Source organism: Equus asinus, chromosome 10 (assembly GCF_041296235.1).
Source record: "Equus asinus isolate D_3611 breed Donkey chromosome 10, EquAss-T2T_v2, whole genome shotgun sequence".
In the NCBI taxonomy this organism is placed as follows: domain Eukaryota; kingdom Metazoa; phylum Chordata; class Mammalia; order Perissodactyla; family Equidae; genus Equus; species Equus asinus.
Genome location: NC_091799.1, coordinates 14,787,611 through 14,809,709, shown reverse-complemented (window position 1 = coordinate 14,809,709; position 22,099 = coordinate 14,787,611). Strand labels below are relative to the sequence as shown.

Genomic DNA, 22,099 nt, shown 5'->3' with positions numbered 1-22,099 from the left:
CTCCTTTAGGCAAACTTGGGCAGTCCAGACGAGGCCAGGCTGCTGGGGGAATCCCAGTATGCGTGATCAGCACACTTCCTGGCCTCCTTCTGCCTCGGATTCTGGAAAAGGAGCTCCCTTCCTTGCACGGACTTGCAGAAGGACCTCAGAAGGGGAGGCGGGCAGCTTTGCTGTGCCGTCCATGGGGAAGGGAGCCACAGAAATCCACCAAGACCAACTCCTCTGGCAGCAGAGGTGCCTCCCTGTTCCGTCCTGGATCCAGGCAGAGACACTGGGCCCCCGCTGGGCCCCTCCTGGGAGCTGGGGAGCACGTGGTCAGTCTCATCCACCCACATTGACCACATCGCTCCGGGGGAACAAGCTCCTCATCGGGGCATCCGAGTCCCTCCTCAGCGGGCACCAGTCTCCCTTGCCTGCTCTCAGCCTGCGGAGGAGTGAAGGGACAAATGGGCGGGTTTTACAGGTGGAAACGAAGGCCAGAGCTAGAGGTGAACTCAGGGCGCCCTCAGTCAGTCAAGACATTCCAATCACAGGCCAGACGGATGAGGTGCTGGGGACACACGGTTGACAGTCCTGCCTTTCATCCATGGGCACTGCAGGTGGGGGTGGGGTGTTCTGAGAGTGGAGACGCCCCTCCCCCGCAGCGACGGGAGGTTGGAGCAGGGGGGTCCCACCCAGAGCTCCAGGCTGGGAGCAGCTGGTGCGAGGGCTCAGAGGCAGGAGGGCGAGCGCCTTCGAGGGCCCAGAGGGATGGACGGATGCCTAGAGCTGAGCATTTGAAGGTCGAGCTGACCGAGGAGGCTGGGCCAGAGGTCACGCAGGATGTTCTGGGAGCGGGGAGCGTGGGGAGCCCCTCAGGGACAGTGATAGGCTGCGGGGCTGGAGAGGACAAGCTCAGGGCTGGGCGCCTGGGGGTGACCAGAATGGGGTGCCAGGAGGGGGACAGAGCGGTGCTCTTGAGTGACGGCTGGGGAGTCTTGGGGCCACCTCTATCCCCCGAGCCTCCCCTCCCCAGTGAATGAGGGAAGCTGGGGTCCCTGCCCCTGCCATCGGCCTCTTGCTCCTGAAATGCTCCTCGGACAGGACCGGCGATGGGCGAGGCCTCACAGCCTCCGAGCGCTTTCTGTGCCTTTCTCCTCTCTAGCCTCCAGGACCGCCATCAACCCTGCACTCCCCTCAGGAGCCCCCTGCCCCAATTCTGTCCCCTCAGAGCCATCAGCAGGAGCAGCTGCTGCCTGGGCCATTAAACCCCCAAGAGGGCCTGTGATTTCCCCCCAACTTTGGTGCTGAAACACTTGTAACTTATGGAAAGTTTGGAGGAGTACAGTGAATCTCACATATGTTTGCTCATCTAGATTTGCCCATTGTTCACAATTTGCAACACTTGGGTGCCTGCTCGCTCGCTCACTCTGCGTGTGTATCCAGGCTTCTCTGAACCACCTGAAGGTGAAGGCATTCTCACGCTTCAGCCTGTGTCTCCTAACAGGAGGACACGCTCTGGTGCAGGAATTCGATCGTCACTCCCAGCAAAATGGACACTGGCGCCACAGATGTCACATGCCGTCCCTGTTCCAACTTCTCCAGCACCTCCAGCGACCGCATCTCGGGCCACCCTCCCCGGCAGCTCTGATGAATGATTATTCCGTTCCTTCACTCCACAAGCACTTCCTGTTTGCCATGCCCTGTTCTAGGTGCAGGGAACAGAGTGAATGAGACCACCGGGGTCCCAGCTCCCGTGGGACCCACCTGCTCGCGGGGGAGAGTCAGCAGGGAATAAAGGAATCTCAGAGTGACCCGGGCAGTGAAGAACACACACTGAGTGACAGATCTGGAGGTGATGGCTGAGCTGGGACTCGGGTGACCAGCAGGAACTGGTCCTGCCTCTTTGTACTGGCTCTCAGGTCACTCATTCATTCATTCACTCACTCCCCGTCTAGGCATTGAGAAGCCCAGGTGCCAGCACTGTGCCGGGAGCTGGGGGTGTGGGGAGTGTCCATCGCGGCTCTCCCAGGCCCGACCTGGGTCTGTGGGCACAGATCACTTGGCTCTCAGTTTGTGGGGCTTCAGATGGAGAGGCGTGAACTTGAGGAGCTGCTCGGAGGGAACTCTTGCGAGGAGACTCATCGTCCCCTGGATGACGAGAGTCGGACGTGGAGCTGATGCTGTGAGGGGTTGGGAGTTCTGGGGGTGTCGGGAGGGGTGACTGTATTTTGCACGTCCATTTGTGTCAAGAGGGCAGAGTGTGATCATTTGAACATGTCTACAAAGTCGTTGGCGTGCCTTTCTGGTGGGGGAGCCTAATTCCCCTCGACTTAGTGACTCACGTCTAATGAAGAGAAAAAGAGCAGAAGAGAGGGTGTGTGAGGCTAGGTCATAAAAGGCCCTGTGGGCTCCTGCCTGCTCTCTCTCGGGTCCCTCATCCCGGGGCGGCCCGCTACCATGGCAGCAGGACACTGGAGAAGCCCTGTGGAGGTGAGGAACTGGGGCTGCCTGCCAACAGCCACTTGGGAGAGTGTGGAAGCACATCCCCCGGCCCCACTCAAGCGTTCTGATGATGCATCTGCCATTTGACTGCAACTTCAACAGAGACTATGTGGCAGAACCACTCAGCAAAGACACTCCTGAATCTCTGACCCACAGAAGGAGTTTGTTCCCTAAGCCACTAAGTTATGGGGCAACGTGTTATATGGCAATAGATAACCAATACAGGGTTTGGTTTTAAACAGGTCTTTGAAAGAGGGAATCTTTAGAAGCTCAATAAAAAAACAAGCCTCAAGGTATTTTATTTAGAAGACAGGTGCAGTGGCAGGTCCGCCTTCTGACTGTCCAAACACCCACAGAACAAGGGCAGGGGATGTGGAGGTCAGCGGCAGGCAGGATGTGGAAGAATCCGCTGCCAGCTGTAAGATGCAAGAGAGGAACACGGTGCAAGGAAAGGAAGAGAAGTGAGGGCCTGGAGTTAGAAAATCAGAGCTGTTTGCTGTGACTTGATGGCTTAATCAGCCGATCGATACTGTTCACAGGGCCGAAGGAGTGGCAGGAGTGGTGAGCTGAGATGAAAAATGCATGAGGGGACAAGGAGGCCTGGGAGGAGAAAATGAAAAAGCAGGCCTGTTCTATTTGTCCAAGACTGGCCAAGAAATTCAATCGGCAAGGAGGTGGGGAGCCACGCGGCTGACTGCAACCTACAACACGTGCGTGCAGCTGCTTTCTCTTTATGAGGCAGAAGCACGCTAATTAAACTGCTTTTCTTGACTAAAGATGGATTCAATAACCTTTAGTTGTGTTAAACACCAGCAGAAACCGAAATCGTGCTGGTCTCAAAAGAGGCTGGTGGCATTGGGGTGTTAATGATCTTGGGGAAGGCAGCCAGCATAACACAAGGAGGAGAGCTCTCAGCGTCGCCAGGCCTTGGGCGTGGCTGCAAGGAACACCACGCTCAAGAACAAAAAACGGCAATTAACCGGAACTCTCAATTAGCTCCTTGGTAAGGTAAGAGAGAAAACAGGAAAACAAGCTCATGTTGAGGATTGTTTTAAAAAGCCAAATTTCATCAGATATCCTTGTGTCAACCAGGATCAAATTCAGCTGTAAGTGACAGAACATCCAGAACAATGGCGGCTTAAACAAGATAGCCTAGTTGTCTCCCACATAAAAGAAGCCCAGGGATGGATGTCAAAGTTGCCAGAGAGCCAGCCTCCTTCTATCTTGCTGTTCTACCATGCTCAGCATGTGACTTCTACCTCATGGTCCAGGATGGCTGCTTGAGTGCCAGCCATCATGTCCATGCTTCAGCTAGCAGGAAGGAGGAAGGGGCAGAAAAGACCTCCCTCCTCTCACTACCTACTTAAGAACACCTCCCAGTGGTTGTATATAACCTCAGTCACATTTCAACGGCCACTCCTAAGTGTAAAGGAGCTGGGATATGACGTCTTTATCCCAGGCTCAAATTGGGAGCTCTGTTAGGAAGGAAGGATGGAAGAGTGGCTATCGGGAAGGTAAATAACAGACTGCTATGTCCTGAAGTCAGAATGCATTCAGCCCAAATTGAAACAATGCCTCAGGTCAAAACAAGATGTTGAGCTTGAGTGCAGCTCGGGAGACGGGGGAAGGCTGACAATGAGGGAACATAAGCCCCCGGGAAGGGGGAAAATGCAACGTGACAGAATGTTAGAAGTACATGGAATTAGTCATGTAAAGTGTGACATTTAACTCATGAGGCTATTCACGTTATACAGTGTAAAAACGGTAAACTTTATCCAGACAGAAAACAAGAACTTACCCCGCGCACACCCAAGTCCTCAGCACTCCAGCCAGCCCTCAGCAGCCGCTGCTTCAGTCCCACTGTGCTCAAGGCACGGCGAGGGCCTCAGCCTGGACCCCGGGCTCCAGGGCTTGGGAAAGATGCTCAGTTCATCCTCTTAACCCTCGGTTAACCAGGAAACGAGCCATAAAGAATCCCAGTTCCTAACATACCTACTCTGTGCTTAAAGCCTAATGGGTGACGACGGTCAGACACTGATCAAATCCTCGCGTAAGCACACACAGCCTTTCTGACGCAGTGAGGGCCAAGAAAGCTGGCCGGTGGGGGCGGGGGGGCGCCAGTCAGGACCGGGTTCGAGAGTGAGGGACAGAAGACAGAACACCAGCGGCTCAAACCAGGCAGAAGTCTGTCTGTACCTGGCGGCGGGTGGAGGGCTGGCACCGGGCTCTGCGGGGCCATCAGACACCGTGTCTGTTCTGTCTGGCTCTGCACGAGTGTCCTCCGTTCCCAAGGCCACTTCGTGGTCCAAGGGGGTAGTTCCGCATCCCATAGCCTGAGGAGGCGAGGGAAGGGCAGGCCCCCCATTCCGCTTTTAAAACATTTTCCTACGTTCTCAACGCCCCTCTTATCTAGAGGCGGGGGCCTGAGGAGAACGCCACTGGAGGAGGGGGGCAGGGGGCCCTCGTCATGCAGCGGTGGGCAGTTTGGCAATGCTGTCGCCTGTGATAAAGCGGAAGCCAGGAAATCTGCCTAGGGGACCCAGCGATCCTCTTACGGAGACTTCTGGGCTCAGAGTTGAAGAAGCCGCTTTGCTTCTTATGGGCTAAAAAGGAAACTTTTCAGTTTTTAAGTAAACTTAAAGGAAATACAAAGGAGCCATACTGGCTGGGTTTGAAAATAAAACTGTTTCTCATTCCTAGCCTCTTCAGATGGCAAAAAGTCTCAAACAATGGCCTCTGGGCAAAGATCAGACCCAGGACAGGAACATAAGCTCCTTTGGAACACCTCAGAGATTTCGAAAGTGGGCCTCACTGTGCCATTCCCAACTGCCTGCCTTTCAGCACCAGGTTCACCCCTCAGTGCCTGATCTAGACGACGGCTGCGGGCCCTTCCAATGCTGCTGCTTGGCCTGCCGGCTCTGTGTGAGGCACCGACACAGACAGTGCAGGAAGAGGGACTTGCCCTTTCCCACCGCGGCCCAAGCCACAGAGGCACGCGCTGGCCTCCTGCAGAGGGAGGCCCTCCCGCTCCTGGGTCCAGCAGCATCTCAACCCGCTCTGTTCAGGAGCGAGCAGTGGAAACTAGCGACTGCTGTTCTCCCAGAAGCCCAGCAAGATGCAAGCGCGTGTCTTTGGCTGGTTTAGAGCACCTGCCCATTCCTGGACCATCACAGTAAGTGTGTGTGTGTTGCGGCGTTGGGGGGGCTCTGATACTAAGATTGGCCAGGACTGCCTAACTCTGGAGTAGGGGTGGGAAGGTGCGTCCCCAGAGGCAAGGTGAGGTCCTGTTTTATCCCAAGAAGGGTGGCACTGCCATGGTGTCTGGATTCTTAGGATCACGTGCTCCCAGGGGGCAGGACCATTCACCAGCATGGCTGGTGGTAGGACGGCAGGCCTGCCGTGCGCTCGGCAGCCACAGGGCACTGGGTCTTGAGAACCCACTACCTTGGCAGTGAGGTACGTTCAGCTCATCTCATAGCTTAGCTGGGAATGCCCAGGCGCACGCATAAGATTCAGCAAGGAAACACCTTCACTTTGGACAACTGCAGACTAGAAAGATCTCATCCCATTTGCTTCAGATCACGGGCAAATGTATATCTGAGAAAGGAGGCAGCTGGCAGGGCCGCTCTTGTCCTCGTCACCTTCAGCCCTTTCCCTTGCAGACTGAGCGGGGTACCCCCTACGCCGGGCAGAAAAAAAACGGGCTGTAGTCCCTCTCGGGAGGGCTGAAGACAAGTTGATCAGTGGCACAAATTCACCCATTTAAAGATTGTGCAGGCCCACCGCTAGGACCCAGCCGCGCAGTGAACTGGCTTCTCTTGCTAGTACAGTCTTACAAGCATCCCTTGCCTACCGCCCCTAAGTTCTCAAAAAAGTTTCACAACTACCTGTCTGCTTCCTAATTAGATCCCTATTCTTTTATCCTCAGAAGTTTTCTTGAACTTTGCTGGTTTGCAAACTAATGGAAAGAAACAGGAAGGAGAGCAAATTAATGATGGCCTTTTGGCGATCATTAATTTGACCAACTACCCTTTGGAAATGAAAGGCCAGAGCCTATTAGCTTTAGGGGCATCCAGCACAAAGTCAAATATCAAAAGGCCAGAGCAAAAAAGGGACCGTGTTCTAATCAAGCTGGGGAGACACGGCACATTCACAGAGACGCGGGCCGGACCAGGGAAGGCGGCGGCATCCTGTGAGCCTGCCGGTCCTTCCAGAGCACTTCCACTTTCTAAATGGCGTTTGAAGGCAAGATGGTCTTGATGCACAGCTGAGGCTGCTTCATGTCTGCAGAGGGGAGGCCCTCCCATGGGACTGCCGTCGAACTTTTGGATTCCTTTCTCTGAATCCTTTCTTCAGAGGGAGCAAGGAGAGACGGGGGGAGGGGGGGTGTCACAAAGGCCATGGAAGGTGGAATTGGCCCCACATGGACAGCCACTTCCCCAGAGCATCCATGCTCGTGCCTGTAATGGATGCCACTGACGAGGTTGTCTTCATTGTCTGGCCCTCTCATTTGACATGTAAACTGTATCCCTGGCACCTGCATCGTAGGTGCACAGTAAATATTTGCTGCGTGACTATTTGGTGTGGTCACCGGCAGGACTTCTGCACTGGATGGCCAGTCACTGGCCCGATTTGCAGATGAAGAATCCACTTGCAGAGGGATCAAGTAACTGGCCCATGGTCATCTATTTAGAGCAGAGCAGAAACCTGAGTCTGGCTTTTTCATCCAGTCGGCATTTGGCAAATACTTGTTGAGCACCTACTGTGTCCAAGGGGACAGAGCAGTGCCCCAGACACCACCCCTGCCCTCACGGAGCTGACACTCTTGTGGAGGGATGAATGACACATAAACAAATGTTCAACTAATGTTCAACGCGATGAGAGCTCTGAAGAACAGGGGAAGGGGGCGGGAAGGCAATGTGCACGCTTTTAACGAATGGTCAGGGAGGGGCTGTCTGATAAGTTTCCTCTTCCTGGGGGAATAAGAGAGCAAGCCTGAGCTGACATTGCCCGTGGGCCTCTTATCACCCCAGTGAAAGATGATTTGGACTCAAGCTAACATAGCAGCAGTAGAAATAGTAGTCTCTATCTTTTACTAAGTACTGACTACTTACGCATTGTTTCCAGTGTATTTAGATGATGTCTGGGGTAAATAATACTAAGCAGCTACTTAAAAAAAACAAAACAAAACCCAAAGCAGTGATTGAAGAAAAGGTTTACAAGTTTATTTCTCACACACAATCCACTGCAGAAGCCCTGGCCGGGTGGCTCTCCTCCAGGCAGTGACTCAGGGGTCAGAGTCCTTCCATCACCCACCTCTGCCACTGTGTGTCGCTTCCAATGCTGCCTCAGAAAGAGAAGAGCGTGTCTGGGAAGTGTAGGTCTTCTTTTAGCTGCCTCTTCTGTTCACATTCCACAGCCCCACTTAGACACAACGGGCCCAGGAAATATAGCTTAGCTGGGTGTTGAGGAAGAGGAAACAGGCCGGGTAAGCATACTGTTAATAACCGCAAAAAAGGTGTACAAGGTAAGCTTCCTGGGCTGGATACTGCACTGTAATTGTGCAAGATATAAACACTGGGGGAGGCTGGTGAAGGGTAGACGGGGCCTCCCCATGTGTGTCCTTGCAACTTCCTGTGAATCTACAATTATTTCAAAATAAAACCCAAATAAAATCCCACAGAAGACTCAGTGCCCAAGCCGTGGTCATCTAACAGGAGAAGGCCATCGTAACACAAAACCCTAAGGCAGTGTCATGGCTGTGCGCTCCTGAGGCAGGCGGTTCAGGACACGCCGGGTGCTGGAGACGGCTGGCCGTCCAGCAGAACAGGCTCTCTTCTCTTCCGGAGTGAGAGTTCCCGCTGGACCCACAGCTGCCAGGTCAGAGACCGCATTTCCCAGTAGCCCTTGCAGCTGGGTCTGCCCTGTGACTAAGATCTTGCTAGTGAAGGTCAAGTGGAACTGACATGTGCCACTGCTGGGTCTGGTCTTAAAACACCTGTGCATTTGTTCCCATTCTTGTAAACTCAGAGGCGCCTGTGAGTCAGCTTCCACCGTGCAGACCAAGTCCTAGGTCACATGACGGTGCCGCAGGACAGAAGGAGCAGGACCCCTGAGTGCACGGAGCACAGCAGTGCTCTGGGCTGAACCACTCCCTCTGCAGCTCTTACGTGAAAGAGAACTAAGTGTCTATATTCTTTAGGCCGTTGTATTTTGGGGCCTCTGTGTTAGAGCAACATTGCCTTTGCGAAATGGAAAAAAGCAGGTTTCAAAATAGTATACAGTAGGATCTTATTTCTTACAAAAAAATGTACACACACAAACACGTTCACATGAAGGTCTGGAAAGACAGACACCAAAACGCTCTGGTAATTATCTCTCGCTAGTGGGAATTATGGATATTGTTTTCTTTTCTTTGCTTATCCACATTACCTAATTTCCTATAAAAGGAACACATGTATTTCTTTTGTAATTAAGAAAGCAAGCCTATGATGGAGATGAGAGCCAAGAATTAGATGAGAATGAGTAATGCATTAAGTAACAACCCATCCCACATATGGGGGCTGACAGAGCTTGCTGGCATCCCGGGCTGGCTCCCAGGCTCAAGGCCTCTTATTGTCCTCCCCGCCTCCCCTCACGGCCCCCCTCATCCCCCAGCCCCGAGGGGCGCTTCACTGTTTTGTCTCCATCAAGCTTGGGGAAGCATGAGGCGGACGAAGCCTGCTGCTGGCAGGACCTGCCTGTTCTCTTAGCACCAAACCACAGCTCACCGCGTCCCAGAGGACAACCAGTCTCCAGCTGAAATTTCAAACTCAATTAGCACAGAGACAGGCTGGAGCTGTTCTTGAGCAACTGATCATCTCAAAGCTGCCAAGAAAATGCTTTACCTGGGATGTGCCTGTGAACTTTAAGGTGTCTCTCTTCAAGTACTAATAATAGGGAGCAGCCAACTTGCAATTTAAAACTCAACTTGAAAGTGATTTTTTTTAGGTTCCTTTCCACTAATTAAGGAGCTGGGATGGGGATGAGAGTGGAGCAAGGATGGCAGAGACTGGGGAAGGAAAACTGCCTGCCCCAGAAAGTGAAGCCTAATTATTCCCCGAGCAGAACTGGAGGGCTGGCAGCAGGCAGGATTGTCCGCGAACCCTCTGCCTGGCCCATCTCTGATGCGCAGATCGTGCAGCCTTGAACGAGCTCTGCGTTGGAATGGCCCAGCCGGCTGCACTGGGCAAGTGAGCAAGCGGAGTGCACTTGGCCCACCCTAGCCTGTCAAGCGCAGGACAATTGAAGCTCGCCAAGAGCATCTTCGGCAGGCCAGCAGAGGTGCAGTTGAGCAAGGGGAGTCGGCATACTTTGTCCTCCAGCCTACAGACCTCACGGCCCAATGACGCCTCCCCTTAGGTTGGTGGAGGTTCCAGATCATGTGAGAATCCTGGTGGCTGAAGCTGTCGTCCCTTCTCCTCCCTACTAGGGTGACCTTAAAAGGCTCTCGATTTAGCATCAGGCCCACACTCTGACACTCTAAATGCAATGGAGAGTTTGCACGTTAACGCTGAAAGATCATCATTTCATGCCTGCAGCTTTCCGTCAGTGGTGTGAAGTATAAAAACATCACTCGATACCAAAAGGCCAGTTCCCAGTTTAGTTGAGGAAAAAAATCTGGACAGCCTTTCACAGACTTCCCCATTCCATTCTGTCAGTCCCAACGGCTGCCCCATTGATTAACAGTGACCTGGCCCCAGAAAGTATGGGGCCAATGCATCCTCGCCTATCATGGCAGAGGAGCATCTGCGCCAGGGATTTCCAAGTTGGGGCTGAGAGCACTTCTCGGGCAGTGCTCGATGCAGCCCCCTTGGCAGGGCAGGGACCGGTCCCTCTGCCTCTGGGGAGGACTTCGCTGCTGAGTAGCCGCAGAGCTCCACCACGTGGTCAGTCCGATATCCAGCCCCTCGGTTTACTGCTGTGAGACCCTCTGGCTGGTTCCGCATGTATACAGCAGGGAACACACCACGTGCCCACCTGGCATTAAACTAGACGACGTACGTAAAGAGCCTGGCACAGGGTGGAGCTGAGCTGTTGGGGGAATAATTAAGTCACATAAAATACCTCCTAGGTCTGGCCTAGAGACCACCCTTGGACAGTCTAAATAATGTTTGGATGGCCATGTTCCTCTCTGTGAGGGGTTCAGGACCCGGTGACCGCGCTGACACCAGCAGCAGGTCTCCCAGCTTCCCTCAGAATCCACCATCTTGGAACTGATCCCAGTCCACCTCCCGTCTCCATTTTTGCCAACTTCAGGTCAATACATTCTCTATATTTTAATAGTTGACACACAAAGCCAGTCTCTCAGGTTTGTCTCTCTAAGCACCAAGCTTTCGGAGACTTGGCAAACAAGCCCCTTGCCCTTCCAGCCCCTCACCTTTCCAGAGGTCAGGACATTCCCTTTCAGCTTTCCCCTCTCAGGGAGGAAGAATGACAATGTCAGAGATGGGAAGGCCTTAAAGGTTGCCTGGTCCAAGTCTTGTGTTTTTTTCCCTTCTTTTAAGTACGGAAAGTTAAAAAAATAGAAAAATAGCATCATCAGCCATGTATCCGACGCACAGCTCAGTAGTTAGCAACTCACGGCCAATCTTGTTTTGTCTATAAACCCCCAGCCCCTCCAACTCTCCTCCCTCAGCATCACTGGACTATCAGCCCTGCATCTTACAGGAGAGGAATGGGGGTATACGGAAGACGAATGACTTGTCTGACTGCTACAACCAGGAGCAGGAGGCCAGAGTTCACGCCCCGACCATGCGCATCTACCCCCAGGCACTGGCCTCCCCCTGCGCTCTATGCTATAGCCACACTCTGTCTGTGCTATTATTTATTTAATATTTTTCTTGGTCTCAATTTTTTGCCTACATAACATTTGTTTAAAATGGAAACTTTACATTATAACTGTAAATGAGAAACAGGAATGATTTGCCCCTAATAGAAGGTATCACTAAAGATGACACAGAGAAAACAAAACCAATGTCATTAAATTCTAAGTAGAAACTACCGCCTGCCCAAGGCTCTGAACTCAAAGCCTGCTCTCTTGAAAACGGAGCTTGGCGGGAGTTAAGAGACGGTTGGTACCAACAGGGACGCGCTCAGATTTGCTGCAATCAGGAGGCTTCTAACAGTTAAAAACCCAAAGAGCTTCCTCATAATGTGATTTACTGTTACCGTAATTTCATCAACCGTCCGAGGGCTGTTTTTCCCATTTGAACATCTCTGGTGTGTGCTGTCAGCCAGCTGGCAGTCACAATGCACTTGTCATCTACACATACTCCAACCTGGTCATAGCTGGTCGTACTGTCGTCACTTCACATGAGCTCTGTGTACCTGCAGTCCTGCAGGGGGTCAGTCTACTTGCCGTTTAAATGTCTGCAAAAACACGCAGCGATAAGACAAAATGTTATCATATACCCAATGTCCTCAATTCCATATCTTCTTGCAAAGCAACAAACAAGTGGCTTACAAGACCAAAGACACAAAGATTCCCACGAGTCAGTGAAACTGTGTTAAGTTCTGTTACTGGGAGCCCTGTAAAGGGGTTGCCTGTCACATGCTAGACAACAAGACTTAAGGCAGGAGAAACTGCCAACCCCCTTGGAATAGATGAAAGAAATTTCAGAGCAATGAAAGGCTGGTATGACTGATTCATGTGTCATACAGGATTATCATTAAGGCCTGTGCCATGGCTTAACTGGCAGCATGTTTTTCTTTCCTAGTGGTTCATAAAATAATGGTGCATTTTACGAGCAATGGCATCTTAAATGTAATGAACCATAGTATTTAATCTAAAATCACCCACGGTATGGAAACCTTCCTGCAGGGCACCACACTGCCTGTCATCATACTTCCCCAGACTGGGCACTGAAAAGCAAGGCCATCTCTCAGAGAGAGTAGCGGTTCTCAGACTCGGGCCCACAGCAGTCACCGGGGAGGCTGGTCAACAATCAGGTTGCTGGACCCCACCCCCATAGTATCTGAGTCAGCTGTTCTCAGGTGGAACCCGAGCATCTGTGTTTCTAATACGCTCCCACAATGCGGATGATGCTGGACCACACTTGGAGTGGCACTGTCCTGCCATTTCCTATCACTAAATCCCTTCCATCCTCTGGCTTCTTTCAGCCTGGTGGGGGTAGGTGGGAGAGTCTGGGTGGTATCAGAACCTGGCTAGGAACCACCCATTCTTTTGGACATCTCAGAAGGCAGCATCTCTCTGTCATTGTTCATTGCAAAGAGAACACTATTTGTAGCATAGGCTGCGCCAGGAAAGCTCTGGGAAAATCCCCCACCCTTCTCAAGACCTTCAGCAGGTCACTGCTTCCTCATAGAAATAGCTTATGGCTTTAAATGTTGTGGTCAAGGCCCTGAATGAACTCAGCAGACTGGGCTGGGATCTGTCCATGGTAATATTCAGGACAAAACATGAGCAAACAAGCCAGGCACACCTGTCACACCCGCTCACACGTGTTGTAGCTGGTGGCGGGCAGATTCCGTTCCCTTTGGTATGTGTGTGTTACTGGTTTAGTAAAAAGAAACATCTGTGTGCTTTTTTCCCCAAAAAGAACAATCCATTTTTCAAGCCGCCAAAACGTCTTTGAAATGGAATATTTGCCAACACTGCCCTCTCTCCTGAAAGCAAGAAGCAGGGAAAATGTGTCCTTAAAAAGAACTATGTTTTAAACACAGACATTACTAATTTTTTTTCTTTTTTCTTCAAAAGGCCCAGATCTGTTCACTGAACTGAATGTAAAAAGCGCTTTAAAAGAAACAGGAGACAAAGCCCTGTCCCAGGTACAAAAGGTTTACTGCTTATAAAAATAAGTTACAGAACAAAACAAGCCCAGCATGACAATAGGTATGAACACAGGGGCTCATTCAAACTCTAAGGGTTCGTGAAAATGACTTAGAATACGGCTCCAGGAGGATCATGCACCAGTATCGCTAACATACACAGAAGAGCACGCTGCACAGCTTCCTTACGGTGAGTTCTAAAATGGTCTTCCTGGCCTTCCATACACCGGCTACAGCGTAAAGTCAGCCCCAGCAACACAGAGATGGAAGCTGTTCTTCACGAGGCTCAGCCTTAACGTACCACATGCTGTTTTACAAAAGGGAAAGAGTGGCTGTATTGCTGTCTGGGCAGTAAAGATGTGGCTGAGCCACCAGTACTACTCAGGGCTTGTCTGGGAAGGTTCTGGACGGGGCTCTGCAGGCTGGCATGGGGCTGGGCTGTGGTTACTGCCGGCAGGTGTCGTGGAAGGCTTCGAGGGTTCGGAAATCCCGCCACGTGGGGGGAAGGCCATCTTGTAGGAACTTCCCGCATCGCTGGCACGGGGCCTGGAACAGCTTTATGTAACTTCTTAACCAGGTCTAAAAAGAGAAGTGAGGAAAGAATGAAAGAAATGGGATCCGGGTGCTTCCAATGTCATCCTTCCTGTCAAGCCTAATGATCTTGAGGACAGAGAACTTAAGCTGGCTGTGACCCCCGAAGATACCCTGTGCTTTTACAGAAAGCTGCATGCAGAATCCACAAGGTCATAACACTGCTGATTTTTAGTTCTGGCGCTCCCCCAGCCCCTCCCAACTGAGGCAGTTTTTAAAATAGAAATTCCTACTCTCAAAGGCAAGAAGTGCTCCCGAAGGAGTGGCTGTGAACTACTGCGCAGCCTTGTGGCTCACGGGCTGCCATAACCACGTTTCATCTCTGAGCCTCCTGTCTTCTGAATATTGGTATTGATCCTCTCCTTGTTCACACCAAGAAGTGGTCACGGACATGTGCGGTGCAGACTGCGCACAGATGAGGATTTTAGAATTCTCCACTGAGGTCAACACGCCTTCTTTCTAATCTGATTTCAGAGGTCATCACTCACTGTCACAATGCAGCCCAACACACCTAAGGGGAGGGCGGGGACAACCTAGTGCCACCAAATAACATAATAAGCAGCACGGGCACACTCAGTAGTTCAGAGTGCAGAGCTCCTTTGGGCATCATACATAAGGATGAGACTAACATAACTCAATTCTCAAACTCAAGGAGATTCGCTACCAAAAAATAAATAAATAAGCAAACAACCTGAACCCCACAATAGGCAAGCAAGTTAAGCAAGCTCTCACTTTGACAGGGGCACATGAATCTCATCATTTACTGTCCTCCTGAATTATGTCGACAAGAGAAAATTGTTCTTTGAAGAGGTCGGCTGAATTTACTGGTACAAACCCTTCTGTCTTCATCACAGCTGCTTCCACGGCAGCAGACTGCGGCCCATCGATACTGCGCCCCTTCTGAAAGGCTACGTGTTTGAGGTTTTTGGTAATAAGCACAAGGAGGTCAATGGATCATTCAGTTAAACTATTTATCCTTTGGTGCTGATCAAATTCAAATCCTCCAAAAATCCCAAAGTCAGTTACCAGAGGGAAACTGGGCATTACAACACGTTAGGTTAAAAAGCAGTCTTTCTATCTATCCAAAAACGAAGAGCTCGCTGAAGACTGTCAATTGAGTTGTTCTCTTGGCACACAGATGAACTGCGTGGATGGCTCTGCTGTGCACCGGGTTTGCTTGCTCAACTCCTCCAGCGCTGTGAGCCTCATCAATACGCCGGGTTTGTGCATTCCGAGAAATGAACCACAGGCTCTCCAAGAAGCTGAATTGTTGGGGCAAATGTGACTGGATGAAATCGGATGAGCAATACTCCACCTAGCTGTCAACACTGATTTGGACTTGCTAACAGGTAAGTCTTTTGAGTAGGTTCTCTAACTGGCAGCCTTTCTAGCATGAATTAAAAAGGGAGTTTTCGCAGCAGTGAAAGATGGAGCCTACTGATGGGAGAGCATGAAGCCATGTCAGCACAACGTTGAAGCAGCTGGCCGGTTCTGTCAGGAAGTGGTGGAGCCAGTTCTTGGCCCTGGATATGCCAAATGGCAGTCATGTGATAAATTCAGCCAGCAGCATGCTGATGAACTGGTTCTGGGGGTGGGGGTGGGAGTCCTTACTTGTAGCGTTTGCTGATTTCCTCTGTGTAAATATTCTGGTCTGATTTCAAGCTACCAATGGTTGATCAACCAGCTTGCAAAATTCTGAACATTAAACAGGAGCTGGCAGGAGCCGACTCCAGCACATCAGTGGAACGGCTGTTTCTGGGTCGCTCCCCATCCTGAGTTCCAACTCTGAAAATTTAAGGACTAAATGTCTTGGGGGAACTGCAAGATTTGTCTTAGTCACTGCTACCAGCTCAGCACCAAGCACAGGCCTGGACAGACGAGGAGCTCAACAAATACCTACTGACAATCAATGTCGGACACCGCGTTGCAGGGTCACTTCTGAAACACCACTTGTTCAGCAATGACAGGAAACCCTAGGTAATTAAGCAGGAAGTGGTTTCTCCTAGAGCTGCTCCCAGTTTAAAGAAGTTGTCAGTCTTAAACTGGCCCATCTCCCACGGTGCGGCCCTCACGATCTGAAGACCTTCTGAGCTGCTTGTTCTCACTTGACTGGAGGCAAGGTTTAAATGGGAGACTTGGCTCTTAAAGCCACTTACCATGAAGGATCTGACCACGACGTCTGGCATCTGGGGCAGCTGATAGTGGAGCAGGGCAGTGGTGGCATGATCGGTCACCTGGGAACCAAGGACAGTGACTGGAGTTAGAGGCCACTCCAAACCAGCAGAGAGAATGCAAACCAGCAAGACCAATGCATTCCCTTCAGATGACAGACAAGTCTGCTTTTGAAGGCTCCTGGAGACAAGGACATGTAAAATAAAATCTGAAGCACGAACGTTAGTTAGCAGAGTCGGGGAGGAGGAAGGGGAGGTGGTGTGTCGTAGGCAGGAAAAGTGCAGGTATTCAGGCCTGGAGGCAAGTGGAGTGTGGAACATTCCAGCAATTGAAAACCCAGGCAGGCTGAAGCCCCTGAAAGAGGAGGAGTGTGGCCAGAGGCCAGTGGAGAGGCAAGAGGGGGAGGGTCACTGAGGGGTCTATAAACCAGGTCACTGCATGAAACACTGCGTGACTGCGAAGGGCTTTTCCACTCTCCGCAGTCTGCTTCATCTTTACTGGAGCCATTTTCCTGGCAGTGTAATTGGTCTGTCTGCTTAGTTTACTTCTCAAGCTGTCTCATAATGTGTAGCCATACAGGTTTTATGATCAGGAATCCAGTAATTTCTGACCATCTTCCCCTTGGGCCTGATGGTTCCCATTATTACGTTCTGAGGAGCCTTACCACTCACAGTGCGGGCCTCTAGCCAGCTCTCCCAAAGCTGTGGGCTACTTTCAGCCCCCTAGTGGGCCACACCCACTGTCCCCTAACTCCGAGTAGAGGCTTCAGCAGCAGGGCCAAGGGCACGACTGCTTTAAGACCACTAGAGGCAGCCGGTGACCAGAGGGAAGCACACTGCGTTTATGCCCCAGCACAGTCTGCTGACCTTGATCCAACTACTTAATCTCTCTGGGTCTCCATGTCCTACTGACAAAGGGCTGCTCTAAGATCCCTTGGTGTTGTTCAATTTGATGACACCACAGATTGCTAATGCCTCCATCAATCAGCAAATTAATAGATTATACCTAATTTGATAGCTGTGTTCAAACTCATGGTTTATCTCATTGTCCTCATTAACAATTCTTCCCATTACAAATGTGGTTAAAAAGCAAAAGAAACAAAAAACCCCAGACAAAATTATTAACGTGAACAAGAATAAACCTGAGTCCACCTTGCGTAGACCTGTCAGTTCTCCAGCCCCGACCAGAGCACTACATGATGTGCTAACGGACCTAAGCAGCAGTTTAGCAAACTAATCAGGGGGCAACCAGAAGGGCTGGCCCAGGCCCCGCATGGAGAATTGCAAATCATCTGGGAATTAGTCCAGCTGTGTGTCCACCCAAGGCCAGAGAGGCCACACCCGAAAGAGCGAGGACACAGGCTCCACAGCTTACAGACCCTCTCTAAGCCTCAGCTTGCCCCTGGATAAAATAGCTGTGCCAGTGAAGTGGTGACCCTCCAGCTGTGCCGCAGCCCTGCCTGCCTGCCCTTCTCTTCTGCTCTCCCTGGCCCCTGGACTTGCCCTCTTCCCCAACTGGAGTTTCAGGGCCTGCCTGGGGGCTGGTGAACCCCACTAAACGATCACTCCGTGGGGCAGGGGTCTGGTTCATGCTGCGTCCCCAAGCCCCAGAACTTCACTCAGCATCTAGCAGGTGCTCAAGACATATTTGTTTGAATGAAGAAATCAACTTAAAAATGCCCACTCACCGTAGGCCACGTACTAGAAACACTTGCACTGGCTTTCTTGCAAACATAGCAACAGTTCATGTATGCAACATTGCTGAGAAATTCTTACCCAAGTGACTTTCAAGATAAATGGTACTTATTCCTTCAAGTGCAAAGAATGTTAAACTTTTAACAACAACTTTCTAAAATGATCAATGCTGTTTTAAAAAAAAGGTAGTAATGATAACTTGGCAAAACGGCGGGTGCTGACTGGTGGGGTGAAATTAACTGCTATAAAACACAGTGAAGGAAATTGGGTCTCAAGGGTACCTGAGCTTAAAGGCTTGGTTCTTGCCATCCAGATGCCTCTCTAAAAAAATCCCATGGGCTGATAAGACCATCCTTACAATCACATTTTCCATTACAAAAGAAACAAAGTTTATAGAAAACTCTTTCTCCTGCCCCTACCATTTATTTTACAATGACTCTAACAAAGCCCCGCCCCATCCATCAGTGCTGTCATAGCAGGAAGCCAGGCTGGCTTTGCAGGTGCCCCACTGTCCCTTCGTTCTGGGTGTACTACTTTCCCAAGACGGGGAAGGTCCATCTCCAGCCTGGAGTCCCCTGAGATGAGCCCAGATCTGTCCATTTCAGCAGCTTGGGCACCTGGCCTGGGCCCAATCCCCCATCACACTGGCCACCCAGAGGCCACGTCCAAGGCTAGAATGCTCTGCTTAGCTGCACATTTTCCTTGCTTCTCCTTTTACAATTTTTAACACAAATGACCAACACAAATTCAGGAAACTTTATGCAACTTGGATCCCCAGCCTCTCTGAAGCGCCAGGAGATGCAGGGGCGGTAATAGTGTGGCTGCTTCATGGGTTGCTGTGAAGATCAAATGAGTCCAACCACGTGATGTGCTCGGCGCAAGGCCGGGCTCCTAATTATCACGCTGACTGTGACCTGGCTCTGCCCACCAGCCCCCACATATCTAAGTGGCTGCCATCAGCCGTGGGAGCCAAGGAGGGACAGTGCCTGTGAGCAGGCACGCACCTGCGGCTTGCCCAGCGCCTCCAGGGCCTTTCACACAGCCTGCGTCACTCACGCTACCTGCCTGGCCGCTGTGGCCTTTGGAATTTAGGGCCTCCACCAAACACTGCCGAGAATCTCTGCCCCTAAGCCTCCTGTGTGCCGGGTGCCCGGCCTGGCAAACCTGTGCCCGTCTCCTCCTCCCTTCCTTAGCTGACCTCTGGACTTGACCTCTTCTGGCTGAGTTTTGAGAAATGCAAGGTGCTGAGCCAGGCAAGGCATCAAGCTAATTACAGGAGCATCAAAAGTGCTCTTCAGACCTGCTTCTCCTCCTGCGTTCTTAGCAAGGGCACCACCATCCACCTGGTGGTCTTGGGTGGCCCAGGCCGGAAACCTGGGCTTGTCCCACTGCTCATACTCAGGTCATCTCCGAGTCTCGACGTTCCAAACCATTCATCTTGAATCCTTCTACTACCTCCCACTTCACTGCCGCCCCAGTCTAAGCTGCTGCCCTTCCCAGTTGGGATGACCAGAAGAGCCCCAACTAGCTCCTCTCCAGGGGAAAATGAGATCTTCACCTATCACGTGGGATGACTGTGAGGATTAAGTAAAATAACGTGATCATGCACATCAGTGACGACTGAGTTATAAATCTAACTATGTCACCCCCTGCTGAAAACCCTCTCAGAGCACGTGAATACACTTAGGACAGAATCCAGAGGTACGAACTTGGCATTCGAGACCCTGCAGGACCTGGTTCCTGCCTCCTCTCCTCTCCCCACTTCAGAAAATGTTTCAGTTCCTCAAGTGATCCTCTTCCTCCTTCAGAGCCTTCCTTCTGCTTGGGCCTCTCCTTCCCTCCCTTCTCTGGCCTAGCTCCTATTCCTCTTACTGGGCCTGGGTGAGATCCATATGCTCAGGGAAGCCTCTCAGAATTCCTCAGTTGGGTCATGTCTCCTTGCTGAGGTCTTTTCTTTCACATCACTCCTCATGACTGAACTTGTACAATTGTTTTTGAAATTTCTCTTTAGTGTCAGCTTCCCTAACTTGACCGTGAACTCTGAAAGGCCAGAGACCATGTCTGTTTAGTGCCTGGCACAGAGGTTCTTGACACGTGTGCTGACTGGATGGACAATCCATCCTGTCCCTGAGACAGCCAAGGGGACTGGCTCACATGAGGTGTGTGGGGCAGAGAAAGCAGCCCCCACGAGGTGGGGATGAGGAGACAGGAACGAAGGACTGGGGTCTTTGGTCTACCCCCAACCTGCTGGGAATGTGGACTTTCCCTCTGCACTGGGAGTTACTCGGGCTCATAGGGCTCACTGCCTGGTTTGCCTCCCCTTTCCGGCACGTGGGAACTCTCCAGCCTCCCTTGTAGACAGGTTGGGTCCTGCGGCCAGTTCCAGCTACTGCCTCCGGGAGCAGAAGGGGCGTGTGTTCCTTCCATTTGGAGACAGTAAAAAGCAAGTGCGGATTCTCCATGATGTCCCTTCTCATGTGATGTGGGGAGCCACACACGCAGATGGGGGATTCATAAGGTGGTGAGCCTCTGTTAAGCCTGGGTCCCTGAGTGACTGTGTGGAGCCCAGCCATCCGACAACTCAGGATGGGTGTGCTGTGAGCAAGAAATCAACTTTGGTTGTGCTGAACGACAAAACCTCTGAAATTGATTTGTTACAGCACCACTGCCTCTGCTCTGCAGACTGACGGAGCCTCCTCGGACACTTACTTCCTGTCTATAAGATGTGCCACGGTGTCTGCCAGGCCTCTGATTCCTGTAGGTGGGGGCACACGTAAGTTCAAGCTGTGGCCAAGGAAATTTCCCCTCTAGAATGGCGCTGCGTGAAACGGGCGTCACAGTCTAGCAGTGTTGGCATCACCTAAACATTTCTCAGAAACTCAAGTTCTTGGTTTCTACTCTAGACTTAGAATCAGAATCTCCGGGGTGGGGCTCAGAAATCAAGCTGGCCTCTCCAGCTATCTTAGGGATGCTACAATGCCGAAGGATGCACATGTTAATGAGCACACAAATCCCCCGGGTACCCTGCTGCCAAGCAGATGCTGACTACGTGGGTCTGGGCGGGGCTGGAACTGGGCATTTCCAACAGACTCCAGGCGATGGCCATGCTGCTGGGGAGGGGCCAGGCTTCGAGCAGCCAGGCGCTAGAGTATCCCAGGCAGCACAGGGAAAAGGTCCCGAAAGGGGTAGGCATTTGATTCTGCGGCACAAAACAAAGGAGTCCCAATCTGAGGAGAGTTGGTCTTTTCTGTGGATCAAAATGAATGGTGTCACTCAAATTTCACAATGGGTGCTGGGGCGGGGAGGTGTGTATGTGTGTGTGTGAAATATTTTCACAAACATTTCCACAATGGGTGCTATGGAGTGGCGGGGTTCTCATCTGAAAGGTGCTTTTTCAAGAGCATAGGATTATTATTTTATAATAACTACATTAACGAGCACTTTTGGTGTATGTGCCCCTCTCATTTAATCCCCACAGTAATGGAAGTGGGTGCTCTCCTTGTTTCCATTTCATCAGAGAGGAAATGGAGACTTACAGAGGTTGGGGAGATGTCCAAGGTCACACAGCTGGTGAGGGGCAGGGGGTGTTTGAGTCCAGACATTACAAGGCCTGAGCCCCTGCCACCTCCCTCCCAGCAGACACCCGCCCTGGGTGCTCCAGGCGTCATCACCCACCACCTGCCTGCGTGGTGACGTCCTCCGTCCTCCAAAAGACGGGGGCCCGAGGTGCGGTGCAGGGAGGATTTGTAAATGTGGCTTCCGGGTAACAGGCTACTCAAGAGCAGAACAAACCCAATTAGGGAGAAAATGTCCTCCTCCAGATAGGGCTGGAGCCACACACCAAAGCTCTATTTTGGCATCTGGCTCCTAGGCAGGGCACCTAATTAGTCTTTCCATCACTGGGTTGGCAATCTGGCCATACTCAGCCTCTTTTTCAAAAGGTCCAGTGTAAAGTATTCCCTTAATTGCCAAATGGTGGCAGTTTTTTCTGGTGCTGATGCAATCATTTAATTTCTTCTGTTCCCATTATCAATTACAGAAATATTTTAATAGAAGGAAATAAAGCTGACTGATCTGCTGTGTCTTCCTCCCTTCCTCCCAACTCCTCCACTGCTGGCTTTCGGTTCCGTGGCTGAACTCCAAAGCGCCAGGCAAGACACGGGGGTCGGAGAGCGCAGAAATTCACCTACGATGATGTTCCCTGTTGTCAAAGCATCCCGTCTTCAATATTTTTTTGTTTTACACTTTTCAACAACAAAGTTGTTTTTTGCTCAGCTTCCAAGATGTGGGAAAAAACAGGCCTGGGGCAACAAAAAAGATTGCTATTA

The 22,099-nt window shown here is 51.3% G+C and overlaps 1 protein-coding gene and 1 long non-coding RNA gene across 2 annotated transcripts in view; both read right to left on the bottom strand.

Moving 5' to 3' along the window:
• Window positions 1–7,687: 7,687 nt before the first annotated feature.
• Window positions 7,688–11,895, bottom strand: LOC139046323 (uncharacterized). The gene is made up of 2 exons (XR_011506190.1): window positions 11,695–11,895; window positions 7,688–7,942 (listed from the first exon to the last, which is right to left on the bottom strand). It is a non-coding gene; the product is annotated as an uncharacterized lncRNA (long non-coding RNA).
• Window positions 11,896–13,237: 1,342 nt separating this feature from the next.
• MED27 (mediator complex subunit 27) overlaps window positions 13,238–22,099 on the bottom strand; it is a 200,567-nt gene continuing 191,705 nt past the window's right edge. Inside the window, exons 7-8 of the mRNA XM_014863409.3 lie at window positions 16,062–16,139; window positions 13,238–13,893 (exon numbers count right to left, since the gene is read on the bottom strand). Of these exons, the coding sequence (XP_014718895.1) occupies window positions 13,759–13,893; window positions 16,062–16,139 (213 nt within the window). The 3' untranslated portion in view covers window positions 13,238–13,758. The remainder of the gene's footprint in view (window positions 13,894–16,061; window positions 16,140–22,099) is intronic.